Source organism: Sturnira hondurensis, unplaced genomic scaffold (genome assembly GCF_014824575.4).
Source record: "Sturnira hondurensis isolate 20B ecotype Veracruz unplaced genomic scaffold, ASM1482457v3 Scaffold0022910, whole genome shotgun sequence".
In the NCBI taxonomy this organism is placed as follows: domain Eukaryota; kingdom Metazoa; phylum Chordata; class Mammalia; order Chiroptera; family Phyllostomidae; genus Sturnira; species Sturnira hondurensis.
Genome location: NW_028095541.1, coordinates 15,294,402 through 15,319,386, shown reverse-complemented (window position 1 = coordinate 15,319,386; position 24,985 = coordinate 15,294,402). Strand labels below are relative to the sequence as shown.

At 36.3% G+C, this 24,985-nt stretch overlaps 1 protein-coding gene across 2 annotated transcripts in view; it reads right to left on the bottom strand.

The window, feature by feature from the left end:
* Positions 1-24,985, bottom strand: part of ENKUR (enkurin, TRPC channel interacting protein) — a 38,410-nt gene that overhangs the window by 6,218 nt on the left and 7,207 nt on the right. The window contains exons 1-3 of one of the 2 annotated variants that reach the window (XM_037037116.1): positions 16,581-16,612; positions 11,353-11,498; positions 2,200-2,423 (exon numbers count right to left, since the gene is read on the bottom strand). In XM_037037116.1, coding sequence (XP_036893011.1) covers positions 2,200-2,423; positions 11,353-11,461 — 333 coding nt within the window. In that variant the 5' untranslated portion in view covers positions 11,462-11,498; positions 16,581-16,612. Of the gene's footprint in view, positions 1-2,199; positions 2,424-11,352; positions 11,499-16,580; positions 16,613-24,985 lie in introns of those variants that run through there. The other variant, XM_037037115.1, reaches the window with a different exon arrangement.

Sequence of the window (24,985 nt, the reverse complement as noted above, 5' to 3'; positions counted from 1 at the left end):
GAAGTAGAGCTTCCAGCAATCCTCAGTGGACATGTGGCACAAGCAAATAACACTTAGTTGCTTTTAGTTACTGAAATGTGGGAGTTATTTGTTACCACAACATAATATAACCCATCCTGCCTGAACAAGGGATAGAAATCCCAGCTATGAATGTGTCCTGGGAAGCTCCAAAGCACTCTATAAATAAACACTTTAAGAGCTCAGTGTTCCAGTCAGTCAGGGCACTGGCAAACAGTCCAGTCTGTCCTAGGAAACACTGAGGGCAACACCTCATTGCAGCTCAGTGCAATTACTGATGTTCATCATAATGATTTAGTATCATGACAAAAGATTAAATTATATTTGGCATACCCTGTTTAATAAAAAGAATGACATGATACATTTTAGGAAAAAGAACAATTTCACAAATGGGTAAAAGCTTCAGTGATCTGAAATATTTGCAGGTGTTGGATCATTGAAAGTTAATGCATACTATTGATAATAATAATTGTATATATTATATCTACTCTTTACTGAATTTTTACTAGGTGCCAGGTATTATGTCAAGCAATTAATATATTTTGCATCACTTAATTCTCACTCCAACCCTGTGATAAATCTGATAACTAAAGATCCCAGAGTTAAGTAAATGGCAGAGTTAGAATTTGAAATGATGCCATTACTTTGCTATATGGCAATCATCCATGCTTTAGTTTGTTTTCACAAACTGTTTCTCATAGCCCAAACGGGCACATAATGTTTTATTTGGAACTAAACATGAGGTTTACTCATTTTTTAAAAATGATATTGCCCTTAAAAAACTTACTATCTCACTCATAAATAATAGATTAAAAAAACTTAACTCTGACAAGTGGAAAGTTGAGTAAAGTCTTTCGTGAGCCCTCACTGCTTAGCCAGCAACACCAAGGGGACAGGAATTCTGTAGTGTTTGCATGACTTGGTAGAGAAGCACAGGTACACATACTTAATATTTTCCTGTCTCTGTGATGTATTTTTAGTTCAATTTTCTGTTTAAGGCAGAAAATACATTGAAGTGGACAGCTTAGGCAGAAGGCAGCCAGAGGAGGGGCAGACTGTGTGCCTATTGGTAGGTAGTATGACTATTAAAGAAGAGTTTTTACATGATGGTGGATAAATAATAGACTGAAAATGGCTTTAAAGGGCCAGGAGAGTGAAATTTCTGCTTTTCTATGCCTTATGGGACAAAGGCTATAAGCTCCAGGTGCCACAAAAAAAAGGAATTATCCAGAGAAGCCTGAAAGAACTTAATCAGCATGTGCTATTAACTCCTAGACTTCTCCTAAAGTCTTCCCAAGATGTTTCAGCCCATGGGATAAGCAGTATTCTTCGACAACAGCCTCAAGGGTCCTGTTTTGATTTCTCACAGCAGATCACTGGACTACCTCAACGCAAGCCCCTCATACATCGTTAATACAATTTTATTTCTTTTTTATTCCTTTCTAATTTTGCCACACCTTATTATTATACATTACTATTCTTTAAGGTTTTGCACTCATATTTTACTATGTGTTTCAAGTACTTCTATGCTCTACAAGTATACAAAGTAAAATGGTTTTTTTATAAAGTATTTTTTGGTAAATTTAAAAAATTTTAAAGATCTTCTATATTTTAAACAATTAAACCCAAGCTTCTATAGTTTTCATCAATGAAATGATATGTTTATCTGATTAGTGCCTTTTCAAATAGAAATGAAAATCCCCAAAGAACTAGATTGTTGTTCAGTACTTTCAAGGCCTGCTTTACTTCAAACTAACAACAACTGAATATATTCGAGTTGAATTAGCACTGTGAATTAGTTACACCACTCTGATAGGATGGATGGCTCTAAATTTATTCCTCTTATTCTGCTACCAAGACACTGAAACCTACTGACTAAATCTTAGGATCTTCTGAAAGGTTATTCCTTCTAGATTTATAGTAACCACTGTGCTTTTAATGATTTGTCCACATCTCCTAAAATTAATATCTTTTAGAGAATGCTTGTTATAATTATTAAATATATTTAAAATTTCAGTACATTCAATTTGCAACAGACACAAATTTCAGCAGAATAAGATCTGGCAATCTAGATAATTTGTCCAGTGAGAACCATATTAATGATAATATAGACAATCATTATGAACACTATATTTGAATTATTTAAATTTCAGTTCCAAAATTAACATATCACAATATTACCTTTTTATTGATGTACTTTGGAACTAGTCCAGAAGTTTCAAGATCATGCTTGTCTCCAGTTCTTTTGTCAACATAAATTGGCTTAGGCTTTTTAGCCACTCCCATAATGACATCAGCTGCATTTGAACTGACAAAATTTTTTTCACTCTGGACTCCCATGACTGGGTGGTCAGTCCTCAGTGGCACAGGAGGCTTTTTGGGCTCAGTCCGGTCAAACTTTTTTTCTGTTAAGTACAGCATTTCCTTGTCAATAATATTAACCATAAACATTTCTATCCACTGCTATCTATAACATCCAAATATTTTACCATTAGAATATTGAAGTTTTAATTAAAAATATAGTCAAATGTTTAAGGTAAAAATCAGTAATCATAAGTGCAAAAAATCCAGTGCAATACAATCAATTGAAGAGCAGTATAAAAATCTGAGGAAAGAAGATAAACACCCCAAATCATATGCTTGCTAACTGGTACATTTTGACTAGCTATTGTGAAAATATTTTCTTACAAAGATTTCAACAATAAAAGTTTAACTTTCCCATTGAAAAAAATTTTAAAAACTTAAAACTCTTTTGAGTACTGTTAATATTACTAACAATTGCTTCTTCAGAAGAAAGTTACTGTAAAACCACATGTAAATTAAAAAAAAACTTGATGTATAGAAAGTCCAAAAGTTCATGGGTTTTTTTAATTGAACTACTATTATTATAAGCCATAAAAATCATGTAATAACTATGTACCCAACATGCAGCTTAACAAACAAAACATCACTGATATAAGTGAAGTTTCCAATATCACTCCACTCTGATTGCATCTTACTTCCTAAAAATACTGCTCTCCACAATTATTTTATTTCTCTATACCAAATTCTTTTCACTAGCAGCAAAAGAAAATGGTCATTGTCATATAGTCTGTTTAACTTGACCATTCCAATTAATCTATTTTGATAGAGCCAAATTAAATGGTTTGTAAAAACATTAAAATGTAAGAAAATGACAATTTATTTCCAAGAGCTAAAGGCCACAACTGTCTTAAAAAAACGTTACTTGAATCTTAATCCCATCACACTAGGAAATTTGACTTTATTTCTGCATCATTGGAGCTTTTTATGAGTTTGTATAAGTTTTAGTATAAAAAAATACAGAGTTGGGTAAAAGTAGATTTACAGTTGTAATACAAATAAATAATAGTACAATTAATAAATAACAATACAAGAATAAAGAGTTTTGAATACTCACAACTGTAAACCTACTTTTGCCCCACTGTGTAGATATTATTGAAAGTCTGCGGACTGGATTAACCTCTTGTTATGGGCTGAATTGTTTTCCCCCAATGTTCATATGTTGAAGATCTAACCCTTAGTATCTCAGAATGTGACTGTATTTGGACACAGGATCTTTAAAGAGGCACTTTAATGAAAATGAGGTCATTAGGGTAGGCCCTAATCTAAGACAAACACAGAGGGAAGACCGTGTGAAAAGAGAGGAAAACGACCGCTACCTACAAGGGAAGAGAGGCCTTAGAACAAACCAACCCTGACAACACCTTGATCTTGGATCCAGCCCTCAGAACTGTGACAAAATAAATTTGTTTAATCAACCCTGTCTGTGATGCTTTGTTATAGGAGCCCCAGCAAACCAATATACCTCTGATATTAGTTCTACCTATATGACCAGGAACATTATAAAGGAGTTTGGAATATTCATTTATTCACTAATTTATGCAATATACTTTTGCTGAGCAATTACTATATCCCAAATAATGCTCTAGGAACCACATTTACAGCAGTAAAAAGAGACAAAGTTCCTGTGCTTATGGAGTTTACATTATAGTGGGGGGAAGAAAAAATAAAATTTAATATGTAGACTATAATATATACGTTTAGTTGAACCATATGTGAAATTGTTTACTGTTTTTGACCTACAAAATCATATCTTCTTCCTGCTTAATGTATTACTGAGGTGTTATGAGTACTGTTAGAAACCGAATTATGGAGTCTCTTTTTTTTATTGTTCAATTACAGTTGTCCCTATTTTCCCCCCATTACTCTTTCCTGCCCTACCCACTGCCACCTGCCACATTCAATCCTCCCCCCTCCACCATTGTGTTTGTCCATGGGTCCTTTATAAATGTTTATTGATGACCCTTCACTTTCTTTCCCCCATTCCCCCTCTCCCCCCACCCCTCTGGTTAATCAGTTTGTTCTTTATTCAATGTCTCTGATGCTATTTTGCTCATTTGTTTTGTTCATTAGGTTCCACTTATAGGTGAGATCATATGGTATTTGTCTTTCACTGCCTGGTTTATTTCACTTAGTATAATACTCTCCGCTTCCATCCATGCTGTCACAAAGGGCAGGAGGTCCTTCTTTCTTTCTGTTGCATAGTATTCCATTGTGTAAATGTACCACAGTTTTTGGATCCACTGATATACTGATAGGTACTTAAGCTGTTTCCAGCATTTGGCTACTATAAATAACACCGCTATGAACATTGGGGTGCATAGGTTCTTTTGAATTGATGTTTCAGGATTCTTAGGGTTTAATTCCAGCAGTGGTATTGCTGGGTCAAAAGGCAGTTCCATTTTTAGTTTCTTGAGGAAATTCCATACTGTTTTCTGCTGTGGCCGCACCAGTCTGCATTCCCACCAACAGTGTACTAAGGCTCCCTTTTCTCCACATTCTTACCAGGACTTGCTTATGATGGCCATTCTGATCAGTATGAAGTGGTTTCTCATTGTGGTTTTAATTTGTATCTCTCTGATGGATAGTGATGCCGAGCATCTTTTCATATGTCTCTGGGCCCTCTGTATGTCCTCCTCAGAGAAGTGTCTGTTCAGGTCCTTTGCCCATTTTTTAATTGGACTGTTTGTCTTCCTGATATGGAGTTGTGTGAGTTCTTTATGTGTTTTGGAGACCAAACCCTTGTCCTAGGTAAAATTGGCAAATATATGTTCCCATACAGTTGGTTCCCTTTTCATTATGCTGCTGTTTCCTTTGCAGTGCAGAAGCCTTTTAACTTGATGAAATCCCATTTGTTTATTCTTTCCTTTATGTCCCTTGCTCTAGGGGGAAAAATCAGTGAAAATATTGCTGCATGGAATATCTGAAATTTTCCTGCCTATGTTCTCCTCTAGGGCTTTTATGGTGTCATGACTTATACTTAAGTCTTTTATCCATCTTAAGTTTATTTTTGTGTATGGCGTAAGTTGGTGGTTGAATTTAATTTTTTTGCCTGTAGCTCTCCAGATCTCCCAACACCATTTGTTGAAGATGCTATTCTCACTCCATTTTATGCTCCTGGCCCCTTTGTTGAATATTAACTGACTATAGAGACATGGGTTTATTTCTGGGCTGTCTATTCTGTTCCATTATTTCTGGGCTCTCTATTCTGTTCTTATGCCAGTACCAGACTGTTTCAATTACAGTGGTCTTCTAATATAGTTTGATAACAGGTATTGTGATCCCTTCTACTTTGTTCTTTTTTCTAAAAATTGCTGAGGCTATTTTGGGTCATTTATGGTTCCATATAAAGTTTGAATGTTTGTTCTATATCTGTGAAATATGCCATTGGTATTTTGATAGAGACTGCGTTAAATCTATAGATTACTTTGGGTAGTATGGACATATTGATGGTGTTATTTCTTCCAATCCATGGACATAGTATATGCTTCCATTTATTTGTGTCTTCCTTAATTTCTTTCTTCAGTGTTGTGTAGTTTTCTGAGTATAGGTCTTTTATTTCCTTGGTTAGGCTTATTCCTAGGTACTTTATTTTACATAGCTCCCATAGAAAATGGGATCCCCCCCCCAATTTTTGTTTCTGATATTTCATTGTTGGTGTATAAAAATGCCTTCAATTTCTAAATATTGACTTTGTATCCCATTGCTTTGCCAAATTCACTTATTATGTTGAGTAGTTTTTTTGGTGGAGTCTATAGGGTTTTCTATGTACACTATCATGTCATTTGCAAATAATGACAGTTTTACCTCCTCCTTTCCAATTTGGATGCCTTTTATTTCTTTTTCTTGTCAGATCACTGTGGCTAGAAATTCCAGGACTGTGTCAAATAAGAGTAGTGAAAGTGGACACTCTTGTCTTTTTCCTAATTTTAGTGAGAAAGCTTTTAGTTTTTGCCCATTGAGGATGATGTTGGCTGTAGGTTTCTTGTATATGGCCTTTATTATGTTGATATATGCTTCCTCTACTCTCACTTTGCTAAGTGTTTTTTATCATAAATGGGGGCTGTACCTTACCGAATGCTTTTTCCACATCTATGGATATGATCATGTGATTTTTGTCTTTCCTATTGTTTGTGTGATCTATTACTTTTATTGATTTGTGAATATTGTGCCATCCTTGCAACCCTGGGAAGAATCCCACTTGATTGTGGTGATCATGGTGTATGATCTTTTTAATGCAGTGCTGGATGCAGTTTGCCAATATTTTGTTGAGTATTTTAGTGTCTATATTCATCGGCAATATTGTCCTATAGTTTTCTCTTTGTTTCGTCTTTATCTGGTTTGGGGATTAGGATGACACTGGCCTCATAAAAAAAGCTTAGGAGTCTTCCCTCTTCCTGGATTTTTTAGAATAGTTTGAGAAAGATAGGGGTTAGTTCTTCCATAAGTGTTTTGTAAAATACTTCTATGAAACTGTCCAGTCCAGGGCTTTTGTGTGCCAGGAGTTTATTGATTACTGCTTAAATTTCACTATTTGTTAGTCTGTTCAGGTTTTCTGCCTCTTCTTGATTCAGTTTTGGAAGTTTATATTTTTCTAGAAAATTTTCTAGAAAAACCCAGGTTTTCAAATCTCTTGGCATGTAGTTGTTCTTAGTAATTTCTTATAATCCTTTGTATTTCTGTGGTGTCAGTTATAATCTCTCCTCCTTCATTTCTGATTTTGTTTATTTGGGTCCTCTCTTTTTTTCTTGATGTGTCTGGTTAAAGGCTTGTCAATCCTGGTTATCTTTTCAAAGATTCATTGATCCTTTGAATTGTTCTGTTAGTCTCTATGTTATTATTTCTGCTCTGATCTTGGTTATTTAATTCCTCTTACTTACTCTGGGCTTTATTTATTGTTGTATCTCCAGTTCTTGTTTAGGCTATTTATTTGAAATATTTTTATCTTCTGTAGGTTGGGTGTATTACTATGAAATTCCATCTTAGGGCTGCTTTCACTGTGTCCCATAAGTTTTGGACTGTTGTGTATTACTCATTTTCATTTGTTTCCAGAAACTTTTGGATATTTTCCTTGATCTCATTATTAACCCATCCATTGTTTAATAGCTATTCAATCCCCATGGATTGAATTTGATTGTTTTTTAGTTTTTTCCTTGAAGTTGGTTTCTATTTTCAAGCCCTTGTGGTCCGAGAATATAGTTGATATAGTTTCAATTTTCTTGAATTTGTTGAGACTTGTTGTGTGCCCTATCATGTGGTCTATCTTTGAAAATATTCAATTTGCATTTGAAAAGAATGTGTATTTTGCTAATTTAGGATGAAACGTTCTATATATATCAGTTAAATCCATTTGATCTGGGCATCGTTCAATGCTGCAATATCCTTGTTGATCTTTTGTTTGAAAAATCTATCCATTGTTGACAGCGTGGTGTTAAAATCCCCTACTATAATAGAAGTGTGTCAGTCTATATCTTTCTTGAAGTCCTCCAAGATTTTCCTTATATATTTGGGTGCTCCTATGTTGGGTGCATATATGTTTACAATGTTTATGTCTTCTTAATGGATTCTTCCCTAGAATATTATGAAGGGTCCTTCTGGATGTCTTTTTATGGCTTTTGTTTTGAAGTCTATTTTGTCTGATATAAGTATTGCTACCCCAACTTTTTTCCCCATCCATTTTCTTGGAATATCTTTTTCCAACCATTCACTTTTAGCCTGTGTAGGTCTTTTGTTCTAAGGTGGGTCTCTTGTAGGCAGCATATGCATGGGTCATGTTTTTTTTATCCATTTAGCTACCTTATATCTTTTGATTAGAGCATTTAATTCCTTTATATTTAAGTTTATTATTGATAGGTACTTATTCATTGCTATTTTTCCCCTTTATACCTGTGTTCCTCTCCCTCTCACTCTTTTTCTTCATCTTCTTAAAGCAGTCTCTTTAGCATATCCTGCAAAGCTGATTTGGAGGAGGTGTGTTCTTTTAGTCTTCTTTTGTCTGGGAAACTCCTTATTTCACCTTCCATTTTAATTAAGAGCCTTGCTGCATAGAGTAGTCTTGTTTGCAGGCCTTTGCTTTTCAGTACTTGGAATATTTCTTACCATTCCCTTCTGGCTGGTAGTGTTTTTGTTGAGAAGTAAGCTACTAGCCTTGTTGGAGCTCCCTTGTATGATACTACCTGTTTCTGTCTTGCTGCTTTTAAGATTCTGTCTTTCTCTTTAAATGTTGGCATTTTAATTATGATGTGTCTTGGAGTAGGTCTCTTTGGGTTCATCTTGATTGGGATCCTGTGTGCTTCCTGAACTTGCATGGATTTTTCCCCTCTCCAGATTAGGGAAGTTTTCTATCATTAGTTTTTCAAACAGGTTTTCTATCCCCTGCTCCTTTTCTTCTCCTTATGGTATTCCTATGAGTCAAATGTTCTTGCATTTCATGTTGTCCTGAAGTTCCCTTAAGCTATCTTCATACTTTTTGAGTCTTTTTTCATGCTGCTGCTCTACCTGGGTATTTCTTTCTACCTTGTCTTCCAGCTCACTAATTCAGCCCTGATTCATCCAGCATGCTTGTGATTCCTTCTAGTGTATTTATTTCATATATTGTATTCTTCATTTCTTCTTGGTTATTATTTATAATTTCTATTTCCTTTTTCATGCTGTCATATTTCCCACTGAGTTCCCTGTAGTTGTCACTGAGTTCCTTGAGCATACTTATAACCATTCTTTTGAATTATACGTTGGATAGCTTGCTTGCCTCCATTTTATTTAGCTGTTTTACTGGGGATTCTCACATTATTTTTTACTGCAGGTTCTTTGTTTGTCTCCCCATTTTAGGTGACTTGTATTATGGAGAGTCTATAAAGGTTGGAGCACAGAATAAGACTTTATTGTGGAACCCAAGTAGTTTTCTTCCACCACATACACCTAACCAAATAAGCTCTACATGATTTGTTTGACTACAAAATCAGGGGTATCCATTTTTTAGATATTCACATGGATAAATTTGGCTTCTGAATACTTGTTCAGAATACTTATTCAGAAGCCAAATTTAATTATGAATTGAAAGTATATGAAAATGACTCAAAAGAATCTATATCTTTATTACTGTATTGTATAGGAAGTAAAACTGAATTCTCAGAAAATGAGGACACCTCTTATAAAGACTAATTCATTCTGGGTAAGTAGAGTAAATTATAACTCATGGTTGTTTGTGGTTGTCCATCTGATGATGCTTTAATTCTATATCCACCTTTCCCTTATGTTATACTTATCTAAATATCACTCTGTCTCTCATCCCAGGAGTAGGAGTTGACTATGTGGTGAGGCCTGAAAAAGGGGGTGCTAACATTTCTTCACAAATTATTTGGTGGTAGTGATAATCAGTCTGTAAGCCAAATGGTTTGGTTTTATCAGGCTGTGTGAAAATGGAAAAGCCAACATACCCTTGTTGTCATGCAGATGATCTGTCAGCTGAATTCAGAGAAACGTTCATGTAGCTATTAAGTTTTTTTCAGTGTGTCTAGCAAATTACTGTCTTCAAAATTATGTTCGAAATGGCAGAATATTCAAAAAGAAATTGGCAGCAGCCTTGGGACATACTATCTTTAACTTTGTCTCACAGAGTTTGTCTCATGAACAGTTGAACCTCTTAATTATCCTTAAGGCCCATGAAATTTTATGTTTATTTACTTATAATGTTTACAAGAGGATATATAGAATTTTTCCCTTCTTCTTTATTTTATACTTAGGATCTCCACAGTTTGGTAGTTGTGTTATATAATATGCTTGGCCCTACAGAAGGATATGTGAGGGCCCAAGTAATATCATTGGCCCTAAGGCATTGAAAAAATCTAGTTCCATTTTAACATTTTCTTGTGTTCTCAAGTGGTTGTGGGTCACAAAACACCAAGACTCCACTTGAGGAACATACAAAAATTTTTTTTTGAATATGTGAATTTAAGCATCAATGTTGTATTTTCAGGCTTGCTTTTTCTTTTCTGATAATGCCCTCTTATCTTTTGTTATAGCATATGGGTTATGAGAAAGGATTGTGGGACATAAACTATGGATATAAGGAGAAGTAGTTTCACTTTTATCAAAAGGTACACCCTAGCTGGGCTTGAGATGTTGCATTATTTCCTTGATACTAGAAGACATAAAAAGGTTAACTTTTGAAAAGAGATAGTCTCCTTTCCCTCTTGTCTTTCTCATCCTAAAGCAGTAGTGAGGACATACCACAGGTAGGAAAAAGCTGCCCTTTTCATTCACTCTCCATTTTTCTGATAGCATTCTTTCCTGATATCTATATATTCTATGACAATGATTAATTACACAAATTGTGAGACCCCGTACAAAATAAAAATGTGGTGCTCCTTCATTAAAAATCATAAAAAATTTCAAGATGGCAAAAGCAGAACATTAAACCAAGCATGGGATCCTCCTAAGCACAAGGTCCTGTGTGACTACACATGTAACATGTTCAAGAACTGACTGTCTACCACTCATTCATTAAGGCATCCAAATTATTGTTGTAATGGTCTTAGGGATCTTGGAGATTTAAACCCATAGTCAAACCTACAGTCATTGCTTTAACAATGGATGATAATGCTCATAGTTTTCATCTCTTGGAGAAAAGACTCTTGCCCATTGGGGTTTAGAACTCTTCTTATAATTGTTAATGAAATCATACGGCTAGTGACTAGGACAGAGGGGCATGTGGTGCTGGAAGTGGGCCTTTATCGGATGGTCTAAGAGCTAGTTCAAGGTGCTTGACTACCAAAAAGAAAGTCTATTTTGGGAGCAAATTCTCTCTGTGTCTATGCATTCTCTTCTTCTACTTTATTTTAGCCTCTGAAATTGTGTTTAATATGTTGTAACATTGCTATTATCTGTGAATATTGAATATTTATAGACAATGAAATAATTTTAGTTAAATTACCTGTTAACATTATTAATATTAAAAAGAGTGATAAAACCTACTGGGTGGTAGAGTTTTTTCCTTTGAATGTTTCTTCAAAAAATCCTTTGGAGAAGGCACTTCAACTTTTGGTGGTCCCATAGTTTTCATTGCAGTTTTAGATTTCTGCATGTCCTCCTTTATAGCTGTCTTAAAAATTGATATATACCTAAAATTATAAAAAGTCACAGCATTTATATTTCTAGTAAAATTATTTAAAGTTAAAATTAAGATATACATTTCTAATTTGTAAAAGTCTAAATTCTTTGGGAGACAGCCATAAAACATAATTATCTGAGTCCTGTCCTCAGAGTTAGGCATGATTCATGATGTTCTGCCTTAAGAAAGAGGTGCCCAGGTAAAGATGTTCAAAGTATTTCCTTATTATTCTTTCAATATCTGAAGCACCAATAGTGACTTCACCTCTCTCTCTTTCTCCTCCTCCACTGGCCTTTTTTTCTAATTAGTCAGACTAAGGGTTTATTAAGCCATAGGGCTCTCCTCAAAGAACCAGCTTTCAGTTGATGTTCTCTAATGTTTATACATTCTCCATTTCAATTTCTGCACACACCTTTACTATTTCTCCTCATTTGGGGTTTAGTTTGCTTTTCTTCTTTAACTTTTTAAGGTGAAAATTTAGATATCTGGCTTTAAATATTTATACTTCCATATTAGATGTATTTAACACTATAAAATTTCCTCTATGCATTGATAACTACATCCCACAAATTTTGATGTGCAATGCTCTCATTTTCATTAAGTTCAAAATACCTTTTTAAATTTCCTTCTGGTATCTTCTTTGACTTAGGAGCTTATTTAGATGTTTTGTTTGGTTCCCAAATATTTTGGGATTTTTCAGCTGTCTTTTTTTATTTCTAATTATTTTCTATTGTGGTTAAAGAATACTCTTTGTATGATTTCAACCCTTTTACATTTTTTGAAACATTTTTTATGGCAAGAAGTATGGTCTGTTTTGGTAAATGTCCTATATACACTTAAAAAGAAAATGTACTTGGCTGTTGTTGGCTAGAGTGTTCTGAAAATGACAATTAGTCGAACTGGTCAGTAATGGGGTTTTTTTGTCAGTAGTGTTTTTAAGTGCTCTATTGATTACTTAAATTTCCAGTTACATTTGTAGATTTGTTTGTTCCTTCTTTTAGTTTTATCAGTTTTTGCTGAATATATTTTTGACATTGTTAGTAGTACATAGTATTTAAGATTACCATATCTTTTTAAAATCCTGACTACTTCATCATTATAAAATAGTGACTTTTAAAAATATAACAATTTTGTACTCTAAAATCTCCTCTGTCTGATATGAACACAACCCCCACAGCATTCCTTTGACTTTTGGTAACATAGTATTTTTTCATTGTTCAACCTTCTACTTATTTGTGTTTATTTGAAAAGGTGATTTTTTGAGACCAAAGAATTTTATCCTTTCTAACAATCTCTTTTACTTGGTACATTAACATTTAATTAACATGTACATAAATGTGTACATGTGATTTATCACATGTACACATTTAAATTTTCCACCTTGCTCTTTATTTTCTATATATCCCATGTTCATTCTTCCTTTTTAAAAACCCTACCTTATTTTTGGTTTTGTTTGAATTTCTAAATTTAAATTTGTGTTATTTCTAAGATTTACATGTTTAACTTATCAGCCTATATTCAAATAATATTGCACCACTACACATATAAGAACCTTACAAAGAATACTTGCATTTATTCCTTTCCCAATCTTTGTCCTAAAGTTGTAAGGTATCTTATTTCTATATGTGTTATAAAACTCATAATCATTGTGATTATTTTCCCTTTAAAAAGATGAGTAATTATATTTTAAATAAAATTTAAAAGAAAAATAATATTTGCACATATATTTCCCATTTTCATTATTTCACTGTTTTCATTCTGTTATTTCATTGTATAAATTGAAATTTCTAACTTACACTCTACCCTTTCTTATGCAGTAAGAATGTTTTAGTCCATAGGTATGCCTTCCTTCCTTGCACAAATATAGCAAAAAAAGACAATCAGACCACAAAACAAATATCCACTAGAATTGTCAGAAAATCAACCTGTGTGGAAACCCAGCAACCAAAGATTTAAAGAAGGCACTTCATCCAGATGAGTAAGAAGGGTGGAGACATGGAGTGACATGGAGAGGAAAAGAGACATGGAGAGGGCTGGAGATGTGGACTGGCATGTAGAGGCATGGGGATGGGAAAGAGTGGTCCCACATCCAAGCAAGGTGGATAAAAATCAGGAGGGATACCTAGGGACAACAGTAATAGCATAATCAAAAAATGTATTTTATTTTATTTTTTTAATTTATTTAACTTTTGTTCAAATACAGTTTTCTTTCTTGTATTCCCAGCCCTGCACCCCCCCAGGGCCCCCCGTCTTAGTTATTGTCCATGTGTCTTTCATACTTATTCATGTGAGTCCATCCCCTTTTACTCTGTGCTTCTCTCCCCTCTCCCCTCTGGACCCTGTCAGCACGTTCTGTATTTCAGTGTCTTTGGTTACATTTTGCTTGCTTGTTTGTTTTGTTGTTTAGATTCCTGTTAAAGGTGATATCATATGGTATTTGTCTTTCACTGCCTGGCTTATTTCACTCAACATAATGCTTTCCAGCTCCATCCATGATGTTGCAAAGGGTAGGAGCTCCTTCTTCCTTTCTGCAGCATAGAATTCCATTGTGTAAATGTACCATAGTTTTTTGATCCAGTCATCGACTGATGGGCATTTAGGTTGCTTCCAACTCTTGGCTATTGTAAATTGTACTGCTATGAACATCGGGGTGCATAGGTTCTTTTGGATTGGTGCTTCAGGGTTCTTAGGATATACTCCTAGCAGTGGAATTGCTGGGTCAAAAGGCACGTCCATTTTTAGTTTTCTTAGAAAATTCCATACTGCTTTCCATAGTGGTTGTACCAGTCTGCAATCCCACCAACAGTGGACTAGGGTCCCCTTTTCCCCACAACCTCTCCAGCACTTGTTGTTTGTTTCTTTGTTTATGATAGCCATTCTGACTGGTGTTAAGTGGTATCTCATTGTGGTTTTAATTTGCATCTCTCTGATAGCTAGTGATATCGAGCATCTTTTCATGTGTCTCTGGATTCTCTGTATGTCCTCCTTGGAGAAATGTCTGTTCAAGTCCTCTGCCCATTTTTTAATCGGGTTGCTTGTCTTCTTTGAGTGGAGTCGAGTGAGTTCTTTGTATATTTTGGAGATTAAACCTTTATCTGAGGTATCATTGGCAAATATGTTTTCCCAAGCTGTTGCTTCTCTTTTTATCTTGATACTGTTTTCCTTAGCCATGCAGAAGCTTTTAATTTTGATGAGATCCCATTTGTTTATTCTTTCCTTTATGTCCCTTGCTCTAGGGGACGTATCAGTAAAAATATTGCTGCGTGGAATATCTGAGATTTTCCTGCCAATGCTCTCCTCTAGGGCTTTAATGGTTTCACGGCTTATATTTAAGTCTTTTATCCACCTTGAATTTATTTTGGTGTATGGTGTAAGTTGGTGCTCGAGTTTCATTTTTTTGCATGTGGCTGTCCAGTTTTCCCAACACCATTTGTTGAAGAGGCTATCTTTACTCCATTTTATGTTACTGCCCCCTTTGTCGAATATTAATTGACTGTAGAGAGTTGGGTTTATTTCTGGGCTCTCTGTTCTATTCCATTGGTCTATGTGCCTGTTTTTATGCCAGTACCAGGCTGTTTTGATTACAGTGGCCTTGTAATACAGTTTGATATCAGGTATTGTAATCCCTCCTACTTTGTTCTTCTTTCTCAAAATTGCAGCAGCTATTCGTTGTCTTTTGTGGTTCCATATAAATTTTTGAAGTGTTTGTTCTATGTCTGTGAAATATGCCATCGGCACTTTAATAGGTATTGCATTAAATCTGTAAATTGCTTTGGGTAGTATGGACATTTTGATGATGTTAATTCTTCCAATCCATGAACACGGTTCAAAAAATATATTTTAAAAAGTAAAATAAAAATAAAACAAAATAGCATTCCCCCAATGTCCCCCCAAAAGAACACTTTAACTTCTGACTTCTGTTGTTTCTGAGGAAATATTACTATCCTTCTTTCTTCCTCTGTATGCAGTGGGTTTTCCTCCCCTTAGCTACATTTAAGCTTTTTTGTTTGTTTGTTTATTACTGGTTTTAAGAAATTTGATTGTAATGTCCCTTGGTATGGTGGTGTATTTCTTTTTTCCTTCACTTCCTCTTTCTTCACTGTGATTCTTGGATTTATGAATTTAAGGGTTTCATTAAATTGGTCAAAATTTTGGCAATTATTCAAATATTTCTTCTGCTTACCCATCTCTCTCCTCTCCTTGGATTCCAATTATCCTTATGTTAGGCTGCCTTATGTTCACTGCTCACTGATTCTGTTTTCCTTTTCTGTTTTTTCTGTTTCATTTTGTATTGTTCTACTACTATATTTTCAAATTCAACAATATTTTCTTTGCAGTGTCTTGGACGCTCTTAATCATATCACTAGTCCATTTTAGACATGATATTCTTTACCTCTATAAATTAGATTTAGGTCTCCCTGGTCAGGCGGCTCAGGTGGTTAGAGCATCATCCTGTGTGTCAAAAGCCTGCAGGTTCAATTCCCGGCCAGGGCACATACCTAGGGTGTGGGTTCAATCCCTGGTCAGAGTGCCTAGGAAAGGCAACCAATCAATGTTTCTCTCTCACTTTGATGTTTCTCTCTCTCCCCCCCACCGCCTTCCTCTCTCTCTAAAATCAGTAACTAAAAAATCCTAGGGGATCCAGATGGTGCTGGAGTAGATGGAAGCTACACTAACAACTTACCAGGATAAAACTGGAATTACAACTAAATTATAGAAAAGTCATCCCAAATAACCAACTTAAGACTACCTTAAGCCTTATAACCGAGGACTTACAGGAGAAACTCACCACCACCTCAAGACTGGCAGGAAGTACAGAGGTGCTAGAGAGCTGGCTGGGTTTCCACGGGTGGCAGCTGAATTTTCAGAGGGATATCTCAGCAATCAAGGAAGAGGGTTCCTCTGAGAAGTATGGGGTTCCAGACACCAAGCCAGGCACCCCAGCCTGGAGTACCAGGACCAGGAACGGTATCCACATAACATCTGGTTGTGAAAAGCAGCAGCATGTTTTTCTACTCCAGGGAGAGTTTGCTAGAGATGCGGCCACCTTCTTAAAAGACTAATGCACAAAATTTTGCTTGCAGGCACTTACCCAGGGCTCCAGAAAAGGGAGGGCAGAGTAGACTGGAATCATGTGAAGACAATCTGGGGTTGGTGGCTCTGGGGAGAGAGCTGAAGGTACAGCCACCAGGATCCCTGTGCTCAGTCATTTCCCATACTGCAGATGCCATCTTTCTCAGGCAGACCACTCCCCTCCATGTGGCAATAGCCTAGGAAAAGCAATAGCCTCATCCCCAGAAATGCCTCCCACCTCATCTGGTGCTGATAAAACCCTGTGAAAGAGCATAGCTAAAGCCTCCTTGAATGACTAAGCCTAACAGACATGCTACAGGCAAAGGTGGATATCTGGGTGCTTTGAGACTTTAGCTGACACTCCCAGGTCCGGTGCTGGTAAAGGCTGGCCTGGGTGTGCAGCTTGGTTCTTTTAGCATGTGCCCAGGCCTAGCAGAGGTAGCCATAGGTTACGAATCACTGACACATCCAAATAGGTTGCCTAGGGTCAGTCACAGGTGGCGCTGGACATAGGTCTGCACCATTGTCTTTGCAAATCTACTTAACACATAGAAACAAACAAAAAGAGATAGACAAATGGGAAGACAAAGAAACAGGTACCAAATGAAAGAACAAGAGAATTCTCCAGAAAAGCTAAATGAAATGAATACAAGTGATTCATCAGATATAGAATTCACAATAATGATTATAAGGATGCTCAACCGCATGAAAAAACACATAGAAACCATGAAAAAGTACCAGTCAGAAATACAGTTAATATGTGAAATAAATAATACACTGGAAGGAATAAAGAATAGGTTAGATGAAGCAGAGAAATGAATCAGTGATTCGGAAGACAAGGTAGGAAAAAAACACCCAGTCAGAGCAGAAAACGAAAAAAAACTTAAATGAAGATAGTTTAAGGGACTTTTGGGACAACATGCAGTGTAATAACATCCACATCATATGGATATCAGAAGAAGGGAAAGAACAAGGGATCGAGTATCTATTTGAAGAAATAATGACTGAAAAGTTTCATAACATAGTAAAAGAAAAAGACACACAAGTTCAGGAAGCACATGGAGTTCCAAACAAGAAGGACCTGAAAAGGCTCACACCAAGACATCATTAAAATGGCAAAGCTTAAAGACAAGGAGAGAATTAAAAGCTGAAAGGGAAAAGCGTGTAGTTAGCTACAAGGAAACTCCCATAAGAATGTCATCTGATTTCTCAACAGAAACATTTCAGGACAGAAGGGTATATCATGAAATATTCAAAGTGATGAAAAGCAAGGTCCTACAACCAAGGCTATTTTAACCCAGCAAGGTTATCATTTAAAACTGAAGGAAAATTGAAGAGCTACCCAGATATGAAAAAGCTAAATGAGCTTGTTACCACCAAACGAGTTTTGCAACAAATATTAAAGGGCTTGCTTGAAGAAAGAGAAGAAGGAGAAGGAGGAGGAGGGGAACAACAACAGAGAAAAATAGTTTAAAAATAAAATGACAATAAATATGTATCTATCAATAATCACTTTAAATGTAAACCGCTTAAATGTGCCAATCAAAAGATACAGGGTAGCAGAATAGATAAGAAAACAAGGCGCTGTCTTCAAGAGACCCACCTCAGAATGAACGATACATACAGACTAAAAAAAGTAAAGGATGAACAAGACATTTCATGCAAATGGAAAGAAAAATAAAGTTGGGGTAGCAATACTTGTATAAGAAAATAGACTTTAAAATCAATGCTACAGTAAAAAACAAAGAAGGACATTATATAATCATAAAGGGAAGAATCCAACAAGAGGATATAAACCTTGTAAACATGAATAAAACCAACATAGAACCACCTGCATATTTAAAGCAAATCTTGATAGACATAAAGGGAGAGATCATCAGTAATGGAGTCATAGTAGTAGGGTATATTAACACACCATTCACATCAATGGACTGATTTTCCAGACAAAAAAATCAACAAAGAACAGCAGCCTTAATGACCCACTAGATCACATGGATTTAATTGATATCTTCATAGCATTTCACCCCAAAGCAGCAGAATATACATACCTTTCAAGCACCCATTGGGTGTGTTCTAGGATGGACCACATGTTAGGATATAAAAGAAGTCTAAGAAATTTAAAAAGATTGAAATCATATCAAGCATCATTTCTGACCATAATGCTATGAAACTGGAAACCAATCACAGGAAGAAAAATGAAAAATACACAAAGATGTAGACAATCACTAAATAACATGTTAATTAACAACTAATGGATGAACAATGAAATCAAGAAATCATAAGATACCTTGAAACAAATGAAAATGAGATATAACAACTCAAAATCTGTAGAATGCAAGGAAAGTAGTCTTAAGAGGGAAATTCATAGCATTATAAGCCTATCTCAAGAAAGAAGCTTAAATAAACAATCTAAATTTATGCTTAAAAGAACTAGAAGAACAACAACAAACAAAGCCCAAAGTAAGTAGAAGAGAGGAAATAATATAGATCAGAGTAGAAAAAAATAAAATAGAGTGTAAAAAACAATACAAAAGACCAATGAGCCCCAAAGCTGATTATTTGGAAAGATAAACATGATGGACAAATCTTTAACCAGACTCATCAAGAAAATAAAAGTGAGGACCCAAATAAATAAAACCAGAAATAAAGAGAAGTAATAACCAACACCAAAGAAATACAAAAGACTGTAAGAAAATATTATGAACAATTATATGCCAACAAATGAGACAACCTGGACAAAAATGGATAAATTCCTGGAAACATAAAATCTTCCAAAACTAAATGAGAAAGAATAAGAGATTCTTAATAGAGAAATTCCAACCAGTGAAACTGAAGCAGTAATCAAAAAACTCCTCACAAAAAAAAGTCCTGCACAGGAAGGCTACACAGGTGAATTTCACCAAAAATTCCAAGAACACCTCTCCTTCTCAAACTATTCCAAAAAATTCAAGAAGTATAATGATGTGCAACCTGTTTCATGAGGCAAGCATTATCCTAATTCCAAAACCAGATGAAGACTCTATAAAGAGAGAAAATTATAAGCCAAATTTCTGATGAACATAGATGCTAAAATCCTCAACAAAATATTAGCAAACTGAATACAACAAAACATCAAAAATATCATACACCATGATGAAGTGGGATTTATTTTGGGAATGCAAGGTTGGTATAATATTTGCAAGCCAATAAATGTGATATATACTACATAAATAAAATGAAGGCTGAAAACTACATGATCATATCTATAGATGCAGAGAAAACATGTGATAAAATCTAGCACCCATCTATGATAAAAACTCTCAGCAAATTAAGAATAGAGGGAATAGTCCTGGCTGATGTGGCTCAGTGGATTGAGCACTGGCCTGTGAACTCAAGGGTTGCCAATTTGATTCCCAGTCAGGGCACATGCCTGGGTTGCAGGACAGGTCAGGTCTCCTGTGGGGGCTGCATGACAAGCAACCACACATTGATGTTTCTCTTCCTCTCTTTCTCCCTCCTTTCCCCTGTCTAAAATAAATAAATTAAATCTAAAAAAATAAAAAGACCAGAGGGAACGTAACTCGGCATAATAAAGGCCATATATGATAAACCCACTGCCAGCATTATACCTAATGGACAAAAACTTACAAGCATTCCCCTTAAGATCAGAAACCAGACAAGAATGTCCACTTCCACCTCTCTTATATAACATAGTACTGGAAGGCCTAGCCACAGCAATCAAACAAGAAAAATAAAAGGCATCCAAATTGGAAAAGAAGATGTAAAACTGTCTTTATTTGTGGATGACATGACACTATACAGAGAGAACCCTAAAGATTATATTAAACTATCAGAACTGATAAGTGAATTCAGCAAACTAGCAGGAAACAAAATTAATATACAGCCCTGGCTGATGTAGCTCAGTGGATTGAGCGCGGGCCTGCGAACCAGACGATCGCGGTTCGATTCCCAGTCAGGGCACATGCCTAGGTTGCAGGCCAGTTCCCGACAGGGGACACACCAAAGGCAACCATACATTGATATTTCTCTCCCTCTCTCCTTCCCTTCCCCTCTAAAGAAAAATAAATAAAATCTTTAAAAAAATTAATATACAGAAATAAGAGGCATTTTTATATGCTAGGGAAATTAAGAATACAATCCTATTCACAATTGCTTCAAAAACAAAATATCTAGGAATTAATTTAACCAGGCATGGAAAAGTCCTGTACTTGGACAAGTATAAGATACTGAAGAAATTAGAGAAGATACAAATAAGTGGAAGCATATACTGTATTCATGGATAGGAAGAATTAACATCATTAAAATGTCCATACTACCCAAACCATTATGGATCCAATGCAATTCCTGCAAGGAATGTTATTGATATTCCTTATTATTGATATTCCAATTTATGTTAATGATACTCCTTGCATTCAAGGAATGACATATTTCATAGAGCTAGAACAAATATTTCTAAAGTTTATATGGAACCACAATCAACCCTGAATAGCAACAGTGATCTTGAGAGAGTACAAAGTTGGAGAAATCATGATACCTAATATCAAACTATACTACAAGGCCATAGAAATCAAAACAGCCTAGGGTACTGGCATAAAAATAGACACATCGATCAATGGAACAGAACTGAGAGCCTAGAATTAAGCACATGCCTTTATAGTCAATAAGAGGAGGCAAAAACATACAATTGGCTAAAGATAGTTTATTCAATAAATGGTGTTGGGAAAAATTGGACAGATATGTGCAGAAAAATGAAACTAGACCACCTGTTTACACCACACTCAAGAATAAATTCAAAATGGATCAAACACTTACATGTTAGGCCCAAAACCATAAAAATCATAAAATAAAGCATAGGCAGTAAAATCTCGGACATTGCTCATAGCTATATTTTTCTGATATACCTCCTCAGGCAATGGAAACAAAAGAAAAAAACAAATGGGACTGCATCAAACTAAAATGTGTTTGCATGGCAAAGGAAGCTAACAAAATGAAAAGACAACCCACAGAATGGGAGAACATATTCACTAATACATCTGATAAGAGGTTAATATCCAAAATTTCAACCATCTTATGCAACTCAATACCATAAAAACAAACAATTGAATTAAAAAATGGGCAAAGGATCTGAATAAACACTTCTCTAAAGAGGACATACAGATGGCCAATAGAAATATGGTAAGATGTTCAATGTGACTAATTAACAGAGAACTGCAAAGTAAAACCACAGTGGGATATCAACTCACACCTTTCTGAATGTCTACATCAATAAATCAACAAACACCAAGTGCTGGTGAAGGTGTGGAGAAAGAGGAACCCTTTTGCACTGTTGGGGAATGCAGATTCACGCAGCCACTGTGGAAAACTGTATAGAGTTTCCTCAAAAAACTAAAAATGGCACTTCTGGTCAAGATGGCAATATAGGCAGATATGGCTCACCTCTTCACACAACCACATCAAAATTATAAGTAAAATATAGAACAACCATCACTCAGAGCCATCAAAAATAGAGTTGAATGGAAGTCTGTCAACTATGGAATTAAAGAAACCACATCCATCCAGACTGGTAGGAGGAGTGCAGATACAGTATGGGCTCACCCACTTTCAATGGATAAAAATTGGGAGAGATATCTTGGGACCGAGGAGTCCCAACCCCACACCAGGCCCCACATCCCAGGGTTCCAGTGCCAGAAAGATAAGTCCCCACAACTTCTGGCTGCAATACCAGCAGGGATTGAGTTTGTGGAAGAAACTTCTGGAACCCCAAGCAGTTCCTCTTAAAGAACCTGCACATGGACTCACCTACTCAGACTCATTTCCTCTGAGCTCCAACAGTAGAGTAGCAATTTGAAAGGCACCAGTGGCATAAAAGTGGAAATGAAGTGTCTGGTATCCAGGTGAGCAGAGGCCATTGTCCCTTTTCTGGGTCTCCACCCCCCCATAGAACCGAGAGGCTGATACCATATCTGTGACTCCATCAACCCGGCTAACACTGTTTGACCCGCCTTGGAAATCCCCAGAGACTCTGCCCCACACAATTTACTGGCTCACCTAAGCTGCTTTTTCATATGAATGGCGAGTCTTGGCTTATTCTTCACAACTTCCTAAACTATCAAACAAGCAACAGCTGGCCTCAGTGGCCCTCAGGCCTGGCACTAGCAGCAGCCAAGCTAGATTCATAGCTAGGCTTCACCTGGGAATCTCCAACTCCAGCACAAGTAACAGCCATCTCAGATTGCTTTATAGCTCAGGCAGGGTGGTCCCAGGCAAAACACAGATGGGAGCTGACCTTGGCCTCCACCACCTGGGAAACCCCAGGGCCAGTGCACTGAGCTGATGACTAAAGACCACATCAGAGCACCACCACCCTGCCTCTGCACAGCTGATTCCCCACAGAGGGTACAGGTTGGTGGTAAGTAGTCACAGCCAATCCTTGCAGCTGACTAGCCTGAGTAAATCCCTCCCATTAATCTGTCAACAACCAAAGCTCAAGGAGAAGAGGAGGGTGTAGTTGGCCCACATGAATCGTGCACCTCAAGTACCCAGTTTGGGTGATATAGGAGGCTGTGTCACTGGACCCTACAGGACACCTACTGCATTAGCCCACACCACGAAGACTTGGAATCAAAGCCGCTCTACCTAATAGAAAGAAACAAACACAAAGCCATGAAAAGCATGGATCTACAGTCAAAATTGCTCTGCCCAGCAAAGCTGTCATTTAGAATCCAAGATCAGATAAAGATCTTCCAAGACAAGAAAAAAACTAAAGGAGTTCATCATCACCAAACCATTATTATGTGAAATGTTGAAGGGATTTAAGAAAAAGATCAAAACTATGAACAATAAACACATATCAATCAACAATTGAATTTAAAAAACAAACTAAGAAAACAAGAACAGAGACAGAATCATGAATACAGAGAGTTTTGATGGTTGCCAGGTGGAAGGCGGTTATAGGGAAATAGATGATGAGGTGAGGGGATTAATAAGTACAAATAGGTAGTTACAGAATAGCCATGGGGATTAAAGTGCAGTATAGGAAATGGCGTAGCTAAAGAACTTATACAAATGACCCATGGGCAGGAACACTGGTGGAGAGATTGCCTCAGGGGGTGCTGGGTGGAGGGTGGCAAATGGGGAAAAATCAAGATAACTGTAATAGCATGATAAATAAAATATTATTTAAAATTAAAAATGGAACTGCCTTATGACCTAGTGATCCCACTTCTGGGAATTTATCTGAAGAAACAAACTCAAAACACTAATTTGAAAGAATATATGTACCCCTATAGTCATTGCGGCATTATTTACAATTATCAAGATTTGGAAGCAGCCAAAGTGGTCCATCAGTAGATAAATGGATAAAACAGGTATTGTACATTCACACAATGGAATACTGTTCAGCTATTAAAAAAAGAAGAAATTTTACACTTTGCAACAGCATGGATAGACCTGGAGAAAATTATGCTAAGTGAAATAAGCCAATCAGAGAAAGACAAATGCCATATGGTTATACTCATATGTGGAATCTAAGGAAGAAACTGAACTGACAAGCAAAATAAAGACAGACTCCCAGGTAGAGATCAGGCTGACAGCTGTGGGAGGGGAGGAGTTTGGGGGGTGGAGAGACTGAGCAAAAATAAAAAGAACTCATGGACACAAACAACAGTGTGGTTATTGGGGGGTAGAAGGGTGCTTGGCGGTGACAGAAGGTATGAGGGGAATAAAGGTAATGGAAAAATACAATAAAAAAGAAATTATTTTAAAAATATCCTGCCCTGGATGGTGTGGCTCGGTTGGAGGTCATGGGTTTGATTCTTGTTGAGAGTACATATCCAGGTTGTGGGTTCTATCCCGTGTTGTGATGCATATGAGAAAGCCACCAACTGGAGTATCTCTCACATTGATGTTTTTTTCTCTCTCCCTTTCCCCCTTCCTCTCACTCTAAAAGCAATGAAAAATGTCCTTGGGTGAGGGTGATGATTAAAAAATCTTTAAAAAACTCATAAATAATATATGAGCTGTCTGGGAAAAGTCCAGGCATTGTTAATATAATGAGAATGGTTTGCATGACATCAATGTAACCTGGTAGCCAAGGAGAGTACACTGGAATGTGCATGTGTGAACAATGATGACTTCACTCTACTAGTCAGTGGGTCCTATAGACACCACTGAGTGAGCATGTGTACTGTGTAGCCATTCCATTCAAAATGATTGAATGAGTAGAGCAATTAAACTGCATCCAATTTTGCATTAAGCTTGAACATTCTCCCACAAAAATTATTCAGATAATTCAGAAGGTCACAGCTACACAGCTATGGTCAACTGGTGACTGGGAGCTTCATCACAACAACCCACCCACTCATGCATCATGTCTGGTGCAAAGTTTTCTGGCAATATGTCAAATCACCCAGGTGACTCTGCCCC